This window comes from Kwoniella europaea, chromosome 3 (assembly GCF_036810445.1).
Source record: "Kwoniella europaea PYCC6329 chromosome 3, complete sequence".
Taxonomy (NCBI): domain Eukaryota; kingdom Fungi; phylum Basidiomycota; class Tremellomycetes; order Tremellales; family Cryptococcaceae; genus Kwoniella; species Kwoniella europaea.
This window is the reverse complement of record NC_089489.1, coordinates 933,546-953,588: the sequence shown is the minus strand read 5'-3', so window position 1 is coordinate 953,588 and position 20,043 is coordinate 933,546. Positions and strand designations below refer to the sequence as shown.

General features: G+C 43.7%; 7 protein-coding genes across 7 annotated transcripts; 3 read left to right on the top strand and 4 right to left on the bottom strand.

Annotated features, from left to right (window-relative positions):
* Positions 1-606: 606 nt before the first annotated feature.
* On the top strand, positions 607-1,641 carry V865_008222 (phosphoadenosine phosphosulfate reductase; the record flags this gene model as incomplete). The annotated part of the gene is made up of 4 exons (XM_066231959.1): positions 607-755; positions 821-893; positions 987-1,357; positions 1,428-1,641. 4 exons carry the CDS (start codon positions 607-609, stop codon positions 1,639-1,641), a joined length of 807 nt encoding a protein of 268 aa, XP_066088056.1.
* Positions 1,642-2,205: 564 nt separating this feature from the next.
* V865_008221 (isocitrate lyase) lies at positions 2,206-3,991 on the bottom strand (the record flags this gene model as incomplete). Its single annotated transcript, XM_066231958.1, has 5 exons — positions 2,206-2,486; positions 2,559-3,085; positions 3,163-3,500; positions 3,587-3,657; positions 3,733-3,991. 5 exons carry the CDS (start codon positions 3,989-3,991, stop codon positions 2,206-2,208), a joined length of 1,476 nt encoding a protein of 491 aa, XP_066088055.1.
* A 3,867-nt stretch (positions 3,992-7,858) lies between these two features.
* V865_008220 (uncharacterized protein) lies at positions 7,859-9,491 on the top strand (the record flags this gene model as incomplete). The annotated part of the gene is made up of 3 exons (XM_066231957.1): positions 7,859-8,398; positions 8,493-8,870; positions 8,958-9,491. 3 exons carry the CDS (start codon positions 7,859-7,861, stop codon positions 9,489-9,491), a joined length of 1,452 nt encoding a protein of 483 aa, XP_066088054.1.
* A 643-nt stretch (positions 9,492-10,134) lies between these two features.
* V865_008219 (uncharacterized protein) lies at positions 10,135-11,991 on the bottom strand (the record flags this gene model as incomplete). Its single annotated transcript, XM_066231956.1, has 1 exon — positions 10,135-11,991. The coding sequence occupies one exon, from the start codon at positions 11,989-11,991 to the stop codon at positions 10,135-10,137; it is 1,857 nt and encodes a 618-aa protein (XP_066088053.1).
* A 1,902-nt stretch (positions 11,992-13,893) lies between these two features.
* V865_008218 (uncharacterized protein) lies at positions 13,894-15,840 on the top strand (the record flags this gene model as incomplete). Its single annotated transcript, XM_066231955.1, has 11 exons — positions 13,894-13,941; positions 14,018-14,231; positions 14,327-14,525; positions 14,591-14,696; positions 14,785-14,866; positions 14,942-15,049; positions 15,127-15,219; positions 15,297-15,317; positions 15,381-15,565; positions 15,669-15,742; positions 15,804-15,840. The coding sequence occupies 11 exons, from the start codon at positions 13,894-13,896 to the stop codon at positions 15,838-15,840; spliced, it is 1,167 nt and encodes a 388-aa protein (XP_066088052.1).
* A 525-nt stretch (positions 15,841-16,365) lies between these two features.
* V865_008217 (uncharacterized protein) lies at positions 16,366-17,045 on the bottom strand (the record flags this gene model as incomplete). The annotated part of the gene is made up of 2 exons (XM_066231954.1): positions 16,366-16,867; positions 16,948-17,045. The coding sequence occupies 2 exons, from the start codon at positions 17,043-17,045 to the stop codon at positions 16,366-16,368; spliced, it is 600 nt and encodes a 199-aa protein (XP_066088051.1).
* Positions 17,046-18,038: 993 nt separating this feature from the next.
* Positions 18,039-19,399, bottom strand: V865_008216 (uncharacterized protein; the record flags this gene model as incomplete). Its single annotated transcript, XM_066231953.1, has 8 exons — positions 18,039-18,112; positions 18,172-18,225; positions 18,277-18,498; positions 18,543-18,619; positions 18,672-18,737; positions 18,805-18,911; positions 18,977-19,111; positions 19,379-19,399. The coding sequence occupies 8 exons, from the start codon at positions 19,397-19,399 to the stop codon at positions 18,039-18,041; spliced, it is 756 nt and encodes a 251-aa protein (XP_066088050.1).
* Between the last annotated feature and the right edge of the window lie 644 nt (positions 19,400-20,043).

Below are 20,043 nucleotides of genomic sequence, written 5' to 3'. Positions count from 1 at the left end.
TTTCCTATATCGGATTTGGTGAACTGTCTGAGATTAGGGGGAGAGAGAGTATTGACAGATAACAGATCAGTCGCTCAGACCGTGGTGAGCATGAGGGTGGTTGACACGTTGATGGTGAGCTTGGGACCAAAACTTGATGCTGTTGGTCTCGGTGTTCTAAGCTGTTCTTTGATATTCCTGACTATTATTATCATCCAAATATTTCAGATCCAGCGTGGAGGTGATGGTTTTCGTGTTTCCTCCACGTCAATACGAGTATGTAGTTTATGCTGGGTTTTACCGAGATATCCTGGAAACACGTGGTAAGCACATGCCCTTCATGTGACGTAATCAGATACCAGTAATTCCCAAATCTGCACCATCACATCACCTCATCCGGATAGAATCTGGAATTGCACACTCGTTACTCGTTCTGAAAAAGTTGAGACTTGGTTGATGTTGCACCAAATCAACATGATTATTCAGCATGCATCAACATCATCTCAACATATAAATACTGACAATGGGATCATATACGACCCACCAGAAATATATGTAGACTAACGACATACGAATCATATCTTTCAATCGTCTCACCACAACCACAACCACCACACTATTTTGACAATGACGAATAGCGAAATCCTCACACCTCAATATACTCCCGAGGAGATCGAAAAGTTCAACCTTGAATTGGAGAACAAATCACCTCAGGATATACTGAGATGGGCTATCGATAATCTAGATGGATTGTATCAGACCACTGCGTTTGGATTGTAAGTTGTAAGCTCTATAGCGAATATCTAAGATTAGATTGCTAATCAGGTTGGCATTCATGTAGGACCGGTACAGCCGCTTTGGATATGATATCGAAGATATCACAGGAGAGGGAAGAGATCCATCTTGTGCCATTGGTGGGTATTCATAATTTTGTTCATATAACAATGTCATCTGAACATGAACATACAACTGGACATACAACTGACATGTTTTGCGACACTTTGTAGATATTTATCGATACCCTCCACCACTTCCCCGAAACTCTCCAACTTTCCCAAACAGCCTCTGAAAACTATCTCGCCGAGTTGCACACCTACAAACCCCAGGGTGCAGACACCGCCGAAGAGTTCGCTGTAAGATACGGCGAGAAGCTATGGGAAACCGACGAGGCGAGTTACGATTACCTCGTCAAGGTCGAACCTGCCGCCAGGGCGTATCAGGAGTTGGGTGTGAGGGCGGTGATCACTGGACGAAGGAGGTCTCAGGGGTCGGATAGAGCGAATTTGAAAGTTTTAGAAGTGGATGAGAGGGGTTTGATCAAGGTGAATCCGTTGATCAGCTGGGGGTATAAAGAAGTGAAAGATTACGTGGATAAGGAGTGAGTGTCATCAAATTAGCATGTTCATTATATCATGACACCGAATGACTAATGTTTGTTATGGTTATAGGAACGTCCCCTACAACCCATTGCTCGACCAGGGATATAGGTCGATAGGTGATGTTCACTCCACCGCACCTCCCGATCCTAACGCCATTAACAACGACGCAGGAGAGAGGAGCGGTAGATGGCAAGGGAAGTCCAAGACGGAATGCGGATTACACACCAATTATTTCGAGATGAAGAAGAAGTTTGAAGAGAAAGCTAAGAATGGTGGGCAGTGAGATAAGCCAGTGACCGTCTTGTATAGATCTATCCGCGGACATGCATGTGTAATATCTCGTATGTATTCTCATTTCCAGTCAATCATACGGAATCTGATAGGGCAATACACCCGATTCACCGTTTGAAAACTTACAATGCAGTCCGATAAAAGTTTTCCGACGCAGTCAAATGCTTGTACTATCTTCCTTGGGGAACAGCAACTGTCCTTATCTAACATTGCGAACCTTGCGGTTGCTGGCCTACAAAAGGTATGCTATGATAGCTACTCGACGTGTTGAGCTACCACTCGGCACATCAGTGACTACTCGATGTGTCGACGCCCATCCGACGTGATATTTACTCCACGTGATATCTATCGGACGTATTGATATCTATTCAACTAGCAAACATCTACTCATCGTGGTCAGTCTCTGCACCAGACTACACACCATCCTCCTTCATCCACCGTACAGTATAAGGTGTCACCTTGTTTACCGGTTGACTCCCAGTTGACTCGACCCAATGCCAATGCCAAGACCACAGACCACATGTACATCTATATCTACATCTATGTATATATAAATCTATAACCCCTCGCCAATAGCATCCGCAGCGTCATCTGCCAATTTACCCATGACTTTCCACCACCATTCTGGACTTGTCCCATCGGCCGCAGCCGCATGTCTAGCAGCAGGTCGAGACACCTGAGACAGATAACCGTACAGTCCATGTTCTTTGATAGATTTCATAGCTGTTTGAGAACCTAATCCGACTGTTGTCAATCCGGCTATAGGTAAAAACAGCCACACGTATCCTAAGGAAGATAATTGGGAAGGTATATTTTTCACTTGTTCATCTGCTGAACCTACAAATAGCCAATTAACCCTTTTTCTTCTGATAAGTGTAAATGAATGATCCGAAAGATTCACAAACCCACCATCATCTGGGAATCCACCTGTTACATTATAAGCCATCCATTTACCTTCATGTACCTCCTGAACACCTTTTGCAAATGCCTCTGCTCTATCCGGATTGTATCCGTGCGCACAGGCCCATACGACATCAGAGATATTGGCAGCTACGTTGGCTCTGCTCACAGCAGCTTGAACACCACCTTTGAAAGCGTACCATCCCTCGGAAGTTCGGGGACTCTCATAGTTCCAGTAAAAAGAAGAAACGAGCTTTTGAGCTATCGAAAGTGCTTCAGATACGTTCATGTTAAAAGTTTCTTCTTTGAATTGATCATATAGATCAGGATAGGATGATTGGAAATGATCATCCAAAGTGGACAATCTTGCTTCTCTCTTCCATTCTTCCCTTGCTGAATTTCCTTCGGTATGGATGAAATGCTGTTTCAGAGGGGCCGTAGCACCCAGGATGAAAGGTCGATCTCTGTGGTCGATAGTCGATGTGATGTGGGTGGCTGTCTCGGCATCAGTTCGAGCAATTGAAACTACTTCGGATCTGATCAGTCGTACAACCCGATACATTATCTTATCAGCTAAGCTTGACTTTGATATGATGTAAGGGTGTTGACTTACCCCATTATATCCAATTGTAATTTCGCAGCTACCAATCTCCTCAAATATTCACCGGTAGGTACCAAAACACTTGATAATCCATCTTTACCATCATGTCTTTTAACTCCCGAGACCAAATCATCCAAATGAAATCCCGATACACCACTTTGAACGAATAGTTTAACCAATTTCATGATGGCTGTATGTTGACCATGACCTGAATCTGCATCTGCGATGATAGGTAACAAAGGTATTTCCTCTTTACCCGTCTTGTTTACTCTTGCTGTACGTGAGTGAAGGAGTTGGGATCGATAGATGGTTGATACTTTCTTTGGAACGGTGTCGTATGTGTAATCTGCCTAATCAATATAGTCCAATGCGGAACATCATCAATCACTCGTACATTGTAATAGACGATAGACAGTTCAGGATATTAGACACTTACGAGATCAGGTCCAGGATCATCCGTAGCTGTATCTGTATTAGCTGACATCCCACCTGATACATATAACGTTTCTATTCATATGAGGCCAGCCCCCAACAACATTTATCAGCTGCCTATACTGATGGAAGTCTAGACGAGGAACTCACCAAAACCGACTTCGGCCATGATCTGCGCAGTGACAGGATCGATCACGCTAGTAGTCAAATTGACGGATTTGTCTTTCTGTACTCTCTCGAAGATACTTCTGAGCTTGAGGGCCATAGCGTTTGAATGGTGATTCTCTGGAAAGACATCTCGGAGTGATGCGACTGTGTCGGCTGAATAAGGTCTCTTGATACCTGTTTGAGAAGGGGTTGACCACCATTCTTCGATTGAGGTGGGTGAGAGCCATGAGTTTTCTGACATTCTTTGTGGATAGAGTGTAGTCTATGATTTGTTAGTGATGTATATGACGATACATGAAAGGGTATGTCAGGTGACATCGACATTGATACGGAATCAAGGATGTAAGTCAAAGTAGTCGAGTAGTCGAGTAGTCGAGTAAAGTGGTCGGTTGGACGTGTGTCCGACCTCACGGTTATGTTATCGTTGTTAAGCGCGGCTATTTCCGAAGATGATGTTCACATTCCGCACTCGTATGCTTAACGTCTTACGTCAGATAGGTGTAAGCAGAGTATCGATAAGCTCGCCTTCCATATGGATCCAGCTCCTTACACATTCACACCTTTTATATATGGTTGTCACACTTGTCACTGATGGCTTCCTTCATGTGCCGGTGCCAGTGCCAAGTACTCTCTCTCTCTCTCTACTCACTCCGGAGATTTATTTCCAAGCCAAAATGCGGTTATTCGCGTCCGTGCCGAGGTGCGAACTTTAAACCTTACATTCCATGTCCAGATAAGGATAAGTTTGGCCTTGCTGAGCAACAACAGTACGCGAGTATCAACGAGATAAAGACTGAATATGGGGGACAGAGAGATCGAGCCACAAGCAGCTACTCAGCCGAGTCTAAACTTTACACCTTATCTATCTAACTTTCGCAACTAACCAAGCCTTGTGCCTGTGGAAGCCTTGTGCCAGAAGATAACTTTCTGATGCCTTGCTCACAAAGTCATTTTCACCTATCTTCAGATTGCCTGGTCTTGTCAAATTTTTGAACAAGTACTGACTTATCAAAGCATGCGTCATCTGGGATTGTAAGCGAACGGAAGTAATGTCGATGTTGCCTATACATCTGCGATCGCCTTGAACGAGGCCGTGATCGTGATCACCATCTTCACGACATGCGATACGGTGCCCATATGACCATGAGCTCCATCGTCATCGAAGTGATCCAGCAAGTATTGTAAGTGGCTTCATCACTCACATAATTCGTGGTGATTGAGGAAGGAGGTATCTTAAGCAAGCAGCAAGTAGCAAAGCGGGTATGGTGAAAGGAAGGATAAGAATGTCACGTACTGTATGGTGTGGGATGACTGCGGGTAGGCACTCTATACAGTTGTATAACGTGAACCGATGATGTCCCGAGACACAATGAACAAAGTTGAGTTGTCCAAATACTGGGGATCTTCCGAAGTGTCCGGAAAAGGATATCGTCAGTGGCTTTTATAGGCTTGTGGGCTTTCCGTTCCCGCTCTTTCACGTGCGCAGTGCCGTAGTTAACGTAAAAACTCTCTGCTTATCACTCAAATCACTCTATATGTCTCGGCAAAACTTGTGCTCTGAACAGGCTTTGGCCCTGTGCAAGTCACTTAGGTACGATGAAGTTCCTTTGAATCTCGCCTCCGTCAGTTAGGTCGACAAGAGTCCTATACATCTGCACTCGAAATCATGTAATATCACATACAATACCAGAGGAATGTTCATACACCGTGCTCATGAAAATGCCAATTCCGATCTCGATCAATCCTGTATGATCTCAAACCTCTCGTACATTTTTACTATCGTACATATACCGATTGACAGGGTTCAGTACTTGCTTTACCGTAGTCTTGTATTATGAATTTGGACTTCCCTTGTTGCCCGCAATCACACCCAGAGGTATAAACGGGAGATCCAAAAGACTGTGTAATAGCACAAAGCCCTTACTACCAGTTAACAACTGCTACCCTGAGAAAGATGCAGTTTTTCTGCGGCGCCATCGTACCCACGCAGATGATTTGGGTTTTTAGATTTTCAGGTTTTCTCAGGAACGATGCCTGATGATGTGTCGGTAACTGTAACAACTTGCCATGAGAAAGTAGATTCGTTCCATAGATTATTGTACAGTTTACGAGGTAGTGAAGATAAATAAAGATGTGAGGGCTTCTAGATAGTTTTGTGTGTGAGAATTACTCTTCACTCGAATACTTCGACATCCACGTTCGTCTCTTCGATGTGTAGATATCTGAATTGAATTGACTCGTCGACTCTGTGAAAAGATACAACAAGGATAATTTGTCTCACTCGAAAACGCAGCTAGGAAGTAGAATATCAATAGAGTACGAATATTCCCTTGCCCTTGCCTTGAACAAAGAACGACCAGTCAAGATCAATTCGATTCCTACAAGTCAAGTCAAGACAACATTCCAATCTCGACTGAAGTCTTCGATCACGATCATTCCTGCTCGTGGAGATAGGAAAGGACGCTTATTTAGGCTGGTTTGTCTGTCGATCAGACATCTTACTGCTCTGAATCACACCATACCATTCATTCATTTATTTAAATATATCAAGGTACAAATACATTCATAGGAACTCAATATCTTGAAGAATTCGTACCTTGCCTACTCACTCGTTGTTTAGTGGATAGTAAAGTTTTACCCGTCGAAATTGAATAGGTGAGTTCTCCATCATCTATTCAAGCTTATTTCCCAAATCCTTCGATTATGCCCCGCATCCCTCTCATCCATTTTCAAATGGAGATAGGAACGGGAGATCAGATAGTTAAGCCAAACATAGAGAAATACCCTCGATTATTCTATATGTTCGATGTTGAATTGTTGAGGCTTTCTATTCTCTTGGGAGGCTTTAACATCTTCTTGTTTATCGTTGATCAAGTCAGTATGACTGGGACTAATCAACTTACTTGATATATATATAGGATAGACGTTGTCTCTGTCATTCTCGACACCCCAACAACAACCTGGAGGAGCGACTATCATACATTCACCACGAGCTATATATCTTGATTATGGCTGGACCTCTTCAACTTATCGGATACAAAACGAAAACCACAGAGATACACGTTCAAATCCTGAGATGAACACCGCAGGGACCGTTGTCATGGTAAGTTTATGTACTCGTTTTGCTAAATTCCCTTCCGTACCATCTTGTCGCTTCTATTTCCTTCTTTTCCTTTTTCCATTGGAGGAGGGTGTTACACATGAAGATGAGATCGGCCATCAATTTATGGTCACCCCATTCGAACGGATCCGAAGCGATATCTACCATGATCATCAAATTAAGGATCAAATCGAATGTACCGCCGGGGAGTCGGAATAGTACAAGTAGGATATGAAACGTTAATAAGTTGGTAAAGATGGTCAAAGCGTTGTTATCATCGCATCAAATACACACGACCAATAGCCCTTATCTCTTACTCGCTTACTCCGTCGTCTCCGAGGAAGACATGTCAAAAAAGACCAACATCCCTTTGATTGTTTGTCACTGTCTTGATCGGTTACCCCGACATTACTGGGCTATTTCGGTCTCGATCAATGAGTTCCCTTGGGGGTGTCATCCCTCAGAACGACGACGACGATGATGGCGATGGTCTTATACGCTTTGGCCCTGAATTATAAAACGGTTTCATCCCGATTCACACAATCGCCATCAATATAAACACTGACTACGCATCAGTCACATCATTGATGGGTGATTGTCAAATGGAATTCAAATTTACAAAAGATGGCCCATTGTTACACCCTCCTTTATAAGACACACCATACGCACGATGTCACTATTTCAGTCTTATATTCTCACACTAAACAAACAAAAGTAGATCACCACATCATTCTTTTTGTTCCTTCCCTTCCCTTCCATTCCCATCCACTCACCCACCTTTGTTCTTTCTTTATTATCTTCCACATCCACATTCCTTTCAGTTATTTCTCTTCTTCTTTTCTTGAACTCTCTGCGAGAATCACCCATTTCTGTCAGCTGACACTCACTTGCTTCTTATCTTTACTTTCTTTCGACGCGCAGTCACGAAACACCAACACCAACTTTCGACAAGCTTATCCTACCTACACTCTTCCCCATACACCACCACTCTCACCACCTTTCGCCGAAATGTCTGGTATCTCAGATCTCCCTAAAGCACCTCAACGATACTCATATCATCGATCTTCATCGAGCGATCCTACTACATCCTCAGGTATCAGGTCTCCAATGGGTTTGCCACCTGTCTTCCCATCCGATCTATATGGCGACGACTCCTCACCGGCAAGTTCGACCTCTTCGACCACCTCTGAAATTATGACACCGGACATTATGGATAGCTCAGAGAGAGATCAAGCCAAGATTCTTCTCACTACACCCAAAATGACATCTGATCATTCAATCTTATCTTCAATGTCTCAACAACCCACGCCCAAGTTGATCATTCCTTTTCAAGGTTCCACCTCGACTTCCACTTCCGCTTCGACTTCGACCTCTGGATCTGCCGGTTCAAGATTCCCATTGTTACCTCCCCATCATCCTCTCCGATCCAAGATGTACAGTATACCGGAATATGCTACCAATCCCATCCCGTCCCCCGCTCATACACCCAAAGGACATCCTATAGAGAAAAACAAAAGTCACAGTAGTTATTTCGCTTATGATGCCAAGGTGAGTACGAAAGTACAGTTCGATCGTCTATCGATGATCATTTGATTGTGATAGTCTGGATGCTGATCATGCTTTCTGTTTTTTGCGTGTATAGACTAAAACCCATCCTATCACTAATCCTTACGGTACAGGAAACCCATCTTATCAAACTACCTTATCCTACTTACTTCGGATACCTCGTCGATTAAGACCCGTCTTATTGATTGGTGTCTGCGTATTCACCTTCGGATTGATATTACTCAATCGAGCAATGTCCCATGCCAATCACATGGATAACCTTATCAAGCAGCAGAGGGAACTTGCTTTTTCTAGAAGATACGTGAATCAACCTCAGTCGGCAGATCAGTACCCCTTGATGGCAAGTGAGATTGATGATGCTCGTCAGGCCGAGGCTGCCGTACAAAGTACGGTGGTCGTAGGTAAAGGACTGGAATTCGAAAATGTCCAAGAGGAATTCGCTGCTTTGATCAGTGTAAGTGGAACTATCATAGACATATATCAATGATATCCTAGTCCTAGTCTCGGTGCTGATGTTCCATTTGGGAATCTGGGATTGCAGTTCGTTACTTCTACCACAGCCAATGCTCTACCATCTCTTGATCCGACCAAACCCATAGATCCTCATACTGTGTTGGATTTCGATCCTACCCATCCCAACGCTCGAGAAGATCTGCTCTTACTTCAAAATGATATTAATACCATGTACCCTCTAGTGTTGATTGGTAAAATGAGGGATCCATACCATCGAGAAATTAAGAGGATCTTATCGGAATATAAAATCTCACCTTCACCATTGATGATCGATGTCGATCAACGTAGGGATCATCAAGTGATTATCCCACTCTTCACCAGGTTATTAGGTATCGAAAGTGAAAAGGATTTGCCTCAGTTAGTACTTCAAGGTAAAACTTTGGGATCATATCATGCCATCCTAGATTTGAGGGACAAAGGTGAATTAAAAGAAGTGATAGAAAAATCAGGATCGATTCAAATTAGAGAGGTTGGTGGTAAAAAGAAAAGAAAGGGTTTGAAGGAGAAGGAGAGGATCGAAAATGAACGAATCCTAAAACCAGCTCCTATAGTTCCTCATTAAACCAAACAAGGTCTACGGATTACTTGCTTGCTCAGTTGTATATATATCTACCTTACTTATATAATTTTTCTTTTTCGGACCTTCATTCCATTCATTTCTGGTACACATACTACCTTTCATACGATCAATTAATACATTCATATATGACATATAACGATATCTATACGTTCTTCCTCGTTTCTGGTATTGATCTTGCTTCTGTTTATATATACCTAGATTAGATACAATTGCTTATTGCCATATCATTCATCATATTTACAAAGGTAGATCTTGCCATATCATTCATCGTATTTACAAAGGTAAACCTTTAAAACGTTACATATATCGATATCGCTCATGCACATGGATATATACATTGTTCAATCTCTATTCGCGCGACTTGGACATTCAACGGATCGTTTTGATAGATTCATAGGTGACATGTTTCGTTATAAGGGGCATTTACTGATACGGTACGGGTATAAAAGTATGTATTGGGGTAAAAGATGCTTTAGATTTGTTAGGATGACAGATGACAAATGACGAATAGAATAACAATGACGATTATATTGTCCAGCAAAATAAGTGTGGAAAAAAGCAAAAGACCAAAAAATTAAACAATTTACGAAAGCAAGCGCATAACATCCCCTCCTTCACCTGGGCATTACGCAGCCTGTGAATACTGACCTTCCCAACCTTGTTCAGCGATATAAGGGGATTGGAATCCATAAGCTTCCTGCTGCTGTTGTTGGTGATGGTGGTGGTGATGTAGATACTCCATCTGTTGCTGTTGCATATACCCAGTTGGTATACCTCTCTGATTCTGCTGTTGAGCTTGGAAATATCCTGCGGAATTAGGTTGCCCTTGACCTTGGATCGGGAAAGGAGAATCAACAGGTGATGGAGCGCCGTTACTGTTTGCAGTCCCCTGGGGGTGATGAGTCAAGATTGGTGCCAAGTGATGTTGATTCGTATATTGTCTTTGTTGTTGATGTTGTTGCTGTTGTTGATCGGGATTAGGTGATCTAGAGTAATCTGAGTGAACATCCGAAGTAGCATATCCATAAGGTGATAAAGTAGCTGTATTCGTAGATGAAGCGCTAGTTGCAGATGTAGATAATCGATTCTCACCCCATACATGTGGCGATAAATGTTGAGCATGAGAAGCATGAGTGAAAGCGAAAGGTGAAGGTGAAGTTGTATATGGTGAATCGTATGGTGTATATTGTCCATGTCCATGTCCACCATTGTGGTTCAATTGTTGAGCGGATAATGTCAATGCAGGTAATCTAGGATGAGTCTTGGATTTTTTGGATGCATGTCCATGACCATGGTGAACAGATAAATCGTAATTTATATTTTCTTTGTTATCCGATGTCGTCACCGAAGAATGAGACCTCTTGTCTCCTACAGAAGGTTCGGGAGAAGTGTTGGAGGGTTGGTTGATAATGGGCAATTCAATAGTCAGATCCGAAGATGTATCACCAATCTGTCTTCTTCTTTCTTCCTCTTTCGCTACTATGTAAATCTCCCTTAAGATGGCAAGTTTCGAAGCCGAGATCAAAGCGCTAGTTTCAGCTGTAGAAAGTTGTAACCTAGCCACGTTTACTGATGGATTTCGAATAATTGACATCAAAAGTAATTTCCGTTCATCTTTAGGTAAATGATCGGGTTCACGATGTTTGACACCTTCAGGCCACCAGCTAGGTTTGAAATCTTCTCCTTTGTTATATGGGAACTTCATCTGTTTCTTAGGTTCGATAATTTTGATCCAAGCTTTCACGACCAACTTGCATGTCTGTTGTTGCAAGTTTGTGAATCTGTCCATGTAGAATCCCTCGATTTGTTCAGGTTTCAATACAATACTTTGCATAGGTACGTTGTTGGCAGGAGTCGAGGATGGAGTTAAGGATCTTGGGGTGGTGGTTGATGTCATGGGGAAAGTAGAGTACATACCACCAGCCGTAGTGGTATTAGGTGATAATTTCTTGTTGTTGATGGTAACGATGTTAATACCTAAACCAGTACCATTGGCTTTTAAGGGAGTATCCAATGTAGAAATTTCGATTTGTTCCGAATCTTCTCCTTCATCTACCATCGTCCTATCAGGATCGACCTCTTCGTTATCTTCGTTATCGTTTTCGTTATCGTTCTCCTCAATAGCAAGATCTTCATCGGGTAAAGAAGGTGGTTGTTCACCTTTCTCTTCCATTCGTCTAATTTCATCCCATCTCCTACTCATCTCCTGCTTCACTCTAGCTGCTTCTTTCTCCAATTCTTTCTTGTTCAATACCCCTCCGGACCCGTTACCGTTGGTATCTTTCACAGCGGACTGTAAGAGCTCTGAAGCGAATATGTCTGTATCTCCCTTGGGTGATATCCACGCGATGACGAATTGAGATCCATTGATGAAGGATGCTTTGCCCAATGCACGTAGGATCAAATCACGCTTGGACTTGTAATGTCGGGTACATCGCGGTAAGGCGTGATACGGTGTCGTTCGGACGGGAATTCTAGGCATGATCTATTTTGATGATATAGCATCGAATCATTAGCGATTCACTCAGATTACCTGTACAACTCGAGCGATCACTTACGATAGGTTATGATTATGTATGTGTATGCTGATTTTCTTTCAGTTGTGGTGATGTTCAAATGAGTGTGTAGTGTAGTATACGTAGGGACGTGTTCAAGATGATCAACCAGTGGTCAGTCTTTACAGATAGTATTGTCTTGTCTTGTCGATTCGTTATGAGTAAGATCCGCAGTGGTGTGTGTAGTGAGTAATGACGATCAATCAAGTATAGGGATGAAGGTGTTATAATGGATGAACGGATGGGTTGATAGGAAAAAGGATGAAAGATAGATGGATGATCAATTTAGGATAAGATGGGTTATACTTATATCTGTACCGTGGAGTGCGTTATTTACCTTTTTCCAAGGATACAAACAAGTCGTCAAATTCGATGAGTATTGGCGTTTGTTGACATCCATCCCATCGTTCCATCTCGTTCTCCACCTGAAGATTAACCTTTTAGTTAGTTCCCTTGCCCTCGCCTCGCCTCGGCTTTGCCCCTTTCGCCTTGATGTTCGTCACCAAAATAAAGGGACCACATGTTTGTTAATCCTAGGATCCCATGCCTCAGATCCTTCTCTCTCTTCTCCTTACAAGTAGGAATATACATAAGATCCTAGATATCGGCAATAAGCAGGGTTTGATCCTTGGTGGAAAGAACGCGAAGAGCAATCAAAGGAGAAAAGTAAAAGTAAAAATGTCGAAAGAGCAGTCGCGACCTAGTGTGATATGTCACATCCACTTGCACCTGACCCTGAAGTGATTTCCGCCGGGTCATCCTAAACTTTATCTGACTACACGCGTGACAGCATCAACGCGTAAATCCACCCAACCCATACATGTAGTGCGTTGGGCCATATGGACCCCATACCCATACCACCTTGGACACTGTTGAGACTTCACCACTATACAGGGACAGTCTCACCACTGAATCGTCTAGTACCAAGATAAAGCACTGCAGTGCAACAGCATGACGTCCTCCAGATAGTAGACAGGCGAGTGCCGGTGAGAGACTGTTGTGGCTCTGGTAATCACGTCAAACCTCTCGCCTTCTCTGTTTCAGTTGGGTATGAGTATGGCGTACATCGTCATCTTGTCTCTCCGCGGACGTGTTCATAAGACAAGAAAGAGGTGAAGCTCCAAAATGTGAACGAGAGCTGGAGTTGCATGGGAGATGAAGGCTCCTAGTTGAATTTATCATCTTTTATCCCAAGGGAGCAAAGAGAATGCCACATAACGTGTTCTACCTCGGGGCTCCATCATTCTCAGTCATCTGTCATCTGTCATCTGTCATCTGTGTCGAACGTCGAGTGCAGCTTGGCAAATCAGTCAGTCTACTCGAATGAGTTTATCGGTCTAGTATACATCCATACCATCGAAAGATCACCCAATACCGTGTTACGGAAGCACTTGGGGTCAGTGCAATCAGCAGGAGAACAATCAAATAATCAACGGAGCATCCAGTTGCCCTGCCTCAGCGACATCGCAGCGTTTGAAAAACCGCAGTCATCTTGGTTTTTCTCATAACCCCTTTACATAGGTCTGCTCAGAGAGACGTCGATCCGTCGAACAACGCCTTTATCGAATCATACTGTAGTATAACCTATTCCAACGACCAATCTCAGCTGGATCGAAGTATCCTGCGTAGCAAAGGCATCTTACTGGTATTGCTTGAATCAAAGGAACCCATCAGGCTCAACTTGCGCAATTCGTCAATAAGACAAAGACAAAGGATTACTCATTCAACTATATGTTTACATATCATCACCCCTCAACATAGTATAAGAATTCAATCGTCGACTTTATATACCAAATTGCAATAATCTTTTCACTCATATCTTAGGCAAGATGATGATTCCTAGATGGAAATACATCGGTATAGCCGGTGGATTTATCGTGAGTTTCGGACATCATTCAATTTTGCCTTGTCTTCTTTTTACCCTTTGCTAACTGTTGTAACCGTCATGTATAGTTTTTATTACACTTATTGGCGTCCATTCACCCAACGTACCGAGCTACGACATCGCCATTCAATCTCTTACCTTCAGGAGGGTGGAGATCTGGTCAACCGCCTGACTCTGCTGTGCCCAAATGGGCTGGCGAGGGATTGCCCACTGCAGATGATCTAAGGGATGATGAGGCATTGGAAGGCAGGAGGAAGGCCAATGCTGTTTTTGTCGTTTTAGGTGAGTTGGATTGGCTGAATCTCCTTCACTTGTATACTCACCATCTATTCATGACATTCATCATGAATGAAAAGCTGACTACGTATTGTTTCCAGCACGAAACTCCGATTTATGGCCATTCCTAGATTCCATGAGACAAATGGAAGATCGTTTCAACCACTGGGCCAAATACGACTATGTCTTTCTGAACGATGATGATTTCTCGGATGAATTCAAGCGGTATACCCAATCTCTCACTAAAGCGAAATGTCATTATGGGAAGATCGAACCTGACCATTGGCATCAACCTGAATGGTGAGTCGGAGTATATGACAACCTGGAAATCACAATGCTAATTTATGAGGACTCTTCGTGCACAGGATCGATGAGGAAAAAGCTACAAAAGCGAGAGAAGAGATGATTAGGAAGAAAGTAATTTACGGCCATTCGGTACCATATAGGAATATGTGTAGATTCAATTCAGGAGTGAGTACTTTTCATCCAAAGGTATCCATTCCTCTATCGATCGATGGAAACGACTAATTCTGGTCATGTCCCCTCTGATCCGCCATAGTTCTTCTACCAACACCCTCTTTTGGCTGATTACGATTATTATTGGCGTATCGAACCTTCCGTCAAGTTCTTCTGTGATCTCAGTGAGTGGTAGCCTTCCTTATAATTTTTGAACCCAGGCGATCAATTGACATAAATTTGGATTCAATCAATATCAGATTATGATCCTTTCCTCGTTATGCAGGATGAAAACAAAGTATACGGATTCACTTTGTCATTATACGAATATATCGAAACTATACCAACATTATGGGATGCTGTGAAAGGTGAGTCAAAGAAGAGATCATATACGCTAAAGGTATTGAAAGATGGGACTGTACTGATGGTCCTCTTGGCTTCTCAGAGTTCGTCCAAGAACATCCTGATTACCTACCCGAAGGCAACGCGATGCAATTCCTAAGTGATGATGGTGGTGAAACGTATAATAAATGTCACTGTAAGTGTTGGTCATAACATATCATGTTTCTTTCCGTCAGAAACCCTCCAACTGACTCGTTCTTTTGTCTATTACAGTCTGGTCCAACTTCGAGATCGGTATGTATCGCCTGCTCTGCGATTATGACCGAACCATATACTGATATCTAAGGGTTCCTATAGGTGACCTCAACTTCTGGCGATCCAAACCGTATATGGAATTCTTCGATTATCTAGATAAGAAAGGTGGATTTTACTACGAGAGATGGGGTGACGCACCTGTACATTCCATTGGAGTAGCGTTGTTCGCCAAGAAAGAACAGATCCATTGGTTTGAAGATATAGGTTATAGACATGAACCTTTCCAAGTGAGTACTGCTTTGCTCCTTCCTTCTCAGATTGCTCAGAATTCCTATTGCTATTGCCAAAACCTATTGATTGTCATTGCTACTAATGCTTATTCTGTTATAGCACTGCCCACAAGGCGAATCTCATACAAGAGGTAATTGCTGGTGTGATCAAGGAAACAATTTCGATTTCGAATGGTAAGTTTCCATATATCAAACTCATAATACGCGGTATCTGCTAATTCACCATAATGTTTAGGTACTCATGTACGAAGAGATATGTTGACATGTTCTGAGATGGATGAGGCATGTCATCATACATAGATATATCATGTAGTCAATGAATGTTCTGTTCTGAATCGGACTCGCATCGCTCATTACTGTGGAGATTATACTCACGTCGAAAGGAGGGCAAAAATATTACTGCCTCTGAATAGTTCGAAGACTTCGTTCAGACGGTTTGAGCCCGTTTTCCTCCTTCTGCTTCTGCTGCAGCATGCTGCAGTGAGTATAGTATGGGGGAGATTTGAAATAGATCACATAGCATGAAACAACTAAACTGATTAAAGAGAGAATAAATTAAGTGAAAGGAAATTGCATGTACTGTAAAGTGTAGATTGGAATCGATATGAAGATGGACTAAGCTTAAAGGTATGAATTGTCCGTATATTATCATTTCCTTAACTGCTCTTCCTTCTCATCTCATCTGATCCAGACCGACCTATTCTTCCATTTTCTTTCTACCTTCCGATCCTATCCTATATACTACTCTAGGCTGATATTGAAATGTGAGTCCGCGAGTTCGAGTCGGAATAAGGAAATTAGAAGAGAGCAGCAACACCAGCGCCGAAGGCACCGACGACGACCGCAGCACCAGTGAGCCATTCGGAACCGTGAGCGATACCGACGAGTGGTGAAGCCCCTGAATCGGAGCCGTTTCCAGAAGCTGATGAGTTGGAAGCACCGGAAGTAGCAGCAGCAGAGGAAGTGGCGGCTTTGGAACCTGATCCGGCGGCGGACGAGGCGGCGGTAGCGGCACCACCGGCAGCAGAGGAGGCACCCCCAGCGGCAGATGAGGCTCCCCCAGCAGCCGAGGAAGCTCCAGTAGCGGCCGCACCAGCGGCGGAAGAGGCACCGGAGACTGCACCAGAGACGGCGGAGGAAGCACCGGCAGCGGCGGATGAGACGGCTGAAGAGGCTCCTGCGATGGCTAATGAGGCGGCACCCTCGGCATCACCGGCGGCGGAAGAGGCACCAGCAGCAGCGGAAGAAGCTCCAGATTCGGCAGCTCCAGTCTCGGCAGCACCGGATTCTTCAGGGGCACTGTATAAGAATCAAGGTAGGTCAGCGAAGCTATGTTGGTAAGGGAGATATAGGACAAAGGAAATGATAGGTCGACTTACCCTTCCTCAGCTTCGGATCCGTTCTCGTTTTGGGCAGCTACGAAAGTAGCGAGAGCACCGAACAGGGCAGTGAGGAGCAAAGATCGTTCGACTCGCATCTTGTTTCGTTAGAGGGGGTGAGGTAGAAAGTGAAAGATTGGTTTGATTTAATCTGGATCTGATCAAGTTGGTTGTCTTTACAAAAGTCAACTACTAGTTGATTTGATTTCTTTCGATAGATAGCTGAATATCAATAAATAAGCAATAGAAAGCAGAAAGAACTGAGGACTTCTTTTTATATTCGTTGAAATGAGATATGAGAAAGAAGTGAAAAAAGTAGTGGCGAGGTCAGTAAGATGGGGATTAATATACCTTTTCATCTTTACCGCTGGGTAGCTTGGTAGTACATGGTTGGATAACACAGCGATGAGAAAACAAAGGATCAAAATCATCTCCTTCGTACCAATCCGCAGTCTCGCTCTAAAGGGGCAATCCATACAGACTATAGATGATCAAAGGATCCATTCACCGCGGTTGGTAAGAGTAGAATGGTTGGAAAGGGGGTCCAATCAAGCCTGATTGGCAGCTTTAGGAGGTGATAGAACAAAGGAAGGTTGATAGTCCAAAGACTGCGGATTGGTATTGTTATGATCTATAGATCCATATCCAAGTAACCGGGGGTGGGAGAACAGTGTTGTCGAGATGAAGGGGGGTGATGATGAAGATGTGTGATGAAACGTGATGGATAGGGTCGAAACGAGCTTATAGTTTGATTATTTAGCATAAATATGCCCTGGGCACCCCCGGTTATATCGAGCGGGGCAATGATTGGACATGAAACAGATGCATGATCGACCCTATGTGGAGATAGCGTGTCGATTAGGGACTATGGGACTTATGCGAGGATGGATACTACGATATGCTATACTTGTTGTTACGTTGATACAGGATGAAAATATTCTTGGAGCGAAAGAAACCTTGTCTGAAACGGGATGAGTGATAGTCGGAGAGAGATCTTCACAGCCCAAACTGGTCTCAAAAACGTCATCTTCAAGCTAATACCAAAAAGCCCTATCACACAGACTTACCCTGGTATTCGGAATCTCTCCGATCTATTGGACAGCTGGAAGCACTCCGCCCATCATATAATCTTGTCCGTTATATTGGAAAGGAGGGTTCATGGGAACTATACAAACACCATTATCGTTAACATTGATTGTTGACTTCTACCCATCGTAGACTTACTGTAACCGAAGGGGATGTACTCTTGTTGTTGAGAGGACCAAGCGATAGCGGGGTCTGGAATTGTGTTGTCAGCATGCATCCCAGTGAATGTCTTGGCAGACTCACCAATTGGTACCATCTCTCCAGAGCTTCCTGGTTGCATAGGAACGGGATTGAAATTACCCATACTGAAGGTTCGTGGGTTTGGATGTCCAACGCCGAGATTGGCGTGAATCGTAGTTCGAGAGTTGGGTCGGACTCGATTGAAGTTGACCCCACCATGTGCGTTGGTAGGTTGTCGAACGGCACTGTGAATGGCGGTACTCAAGGGGCGAACGGAGGGAAACTCTGCTAGTAGGTCAGCAGGCGCAGATTTCATGGGTGGTACTTGCCTTGATTGCCAGGATGGAGAGGGTTACCATAGGCACAAGAGGATAAAGCGGAGGGCAGCTTCTTGCCTTGGAAAGTGCTAAATTCAGAGGTTTAGCTATCGGTGACGGTGATCACGACCATGGACTCACTTGTGTTGGAAGAACTCATGAAGTTTCATTGCGTTTTCCTTGGTATGACAATTGATCACTGCTTGTCTGCAGGTCCAAGGGGATGATTTGATGTCAGTTGAAGTGGGATGATTTTATACATGACACTACTCACCCTTTACTTTTTCCATTGACTTTATGTTCTAAAAATTGAACATCCTTGTTCCCAACGACGAATCCCACTTGATCGGCAAGAGAAACGAGATCCTGGTCGTTCGTCCACTAGAATAGCGATCAGTCATATTTGATACAAAAGCCATGATGGCCCAAGGTCCTCCTTTACTCACCCAGTGAAGGTCATGAACGATGACAGAATCGATCTCTTCGGAGCTTGGATCAAGACCATGAAGTTTTTTGTTGGATGATCCGGTATAAGGTTGAGTACCAGGGGTAGCTCTTGCGTAGGTTCGAGGTTGATTGGACTGTCGATCAGGTCAGCTTTCACTGAATAAGTGGATGGCGCTGACGTGAGATCTGGGTGAGTACACTTTCCCCTTGAATTCGAGTCGACTTGAAGTCAATGCCCGAGCCTCGCTGTGAGGGAACGCTGGCCTATATGGAAAAATCATCATGATGGTCGGTGGTCAGAAAGTACAAGGAGATGGAGACAAGGGAAAAGGGACGATAGTGAGGGTGAGGTGGATTTTGCCACCTTATATGACCCGAGTGTAGAGAGTTGATCAACTCACCTCAGCGGAATGGGAAGCCATTGTCTGAGATTGAGTTATGGTAAAGCCGCACGAGGATCTGTCAATCAAGCTATGTGTGCTCAAGAAGGTGTCTAAAGTTTTATCGTAAAGCTGATCAAGATGGATGGAGAAGAGAAAGAGAGATCCAAGTTGAGGTGTATCTCATGTATACTGACCGTGAATCATACATACATCAGTGGTGGACAACCTCCACCTGATGGTCCGTGCGACACACACATTCCACGAGACACATAGTCATGTTGATACACCTGGCTCGCAACTCGGTGTTCATCTACTGCATGGGGTTTTCCCATCTGTGTTAACATGGAGTGACCCGACCCATGACTCGCTCGGGAAAGAAAAGAATGTTTCGATTCCCAAACATGGTGATCATCACTCACCTGGATACCATTGCAAGGTACAGTAACCTTTGTAGGTAACCTGGGTACTAGGACGGGTCGTCATCTACCAGATGCCGAATTTGGTATATCGGTATGTCTTCATCTCTTGGCGATGATGATTCGCACTCTGTCCCAAAGATATATGAAGCTCATCTTGTTCAATGACTTCTTCTCACCTTCACTTATTCCAGCTCCGGTAGCTACCCTTACATTCATTCATATAATCCTTCTAATCAATCTCGCCTCCTTCTCCCATATACGCTA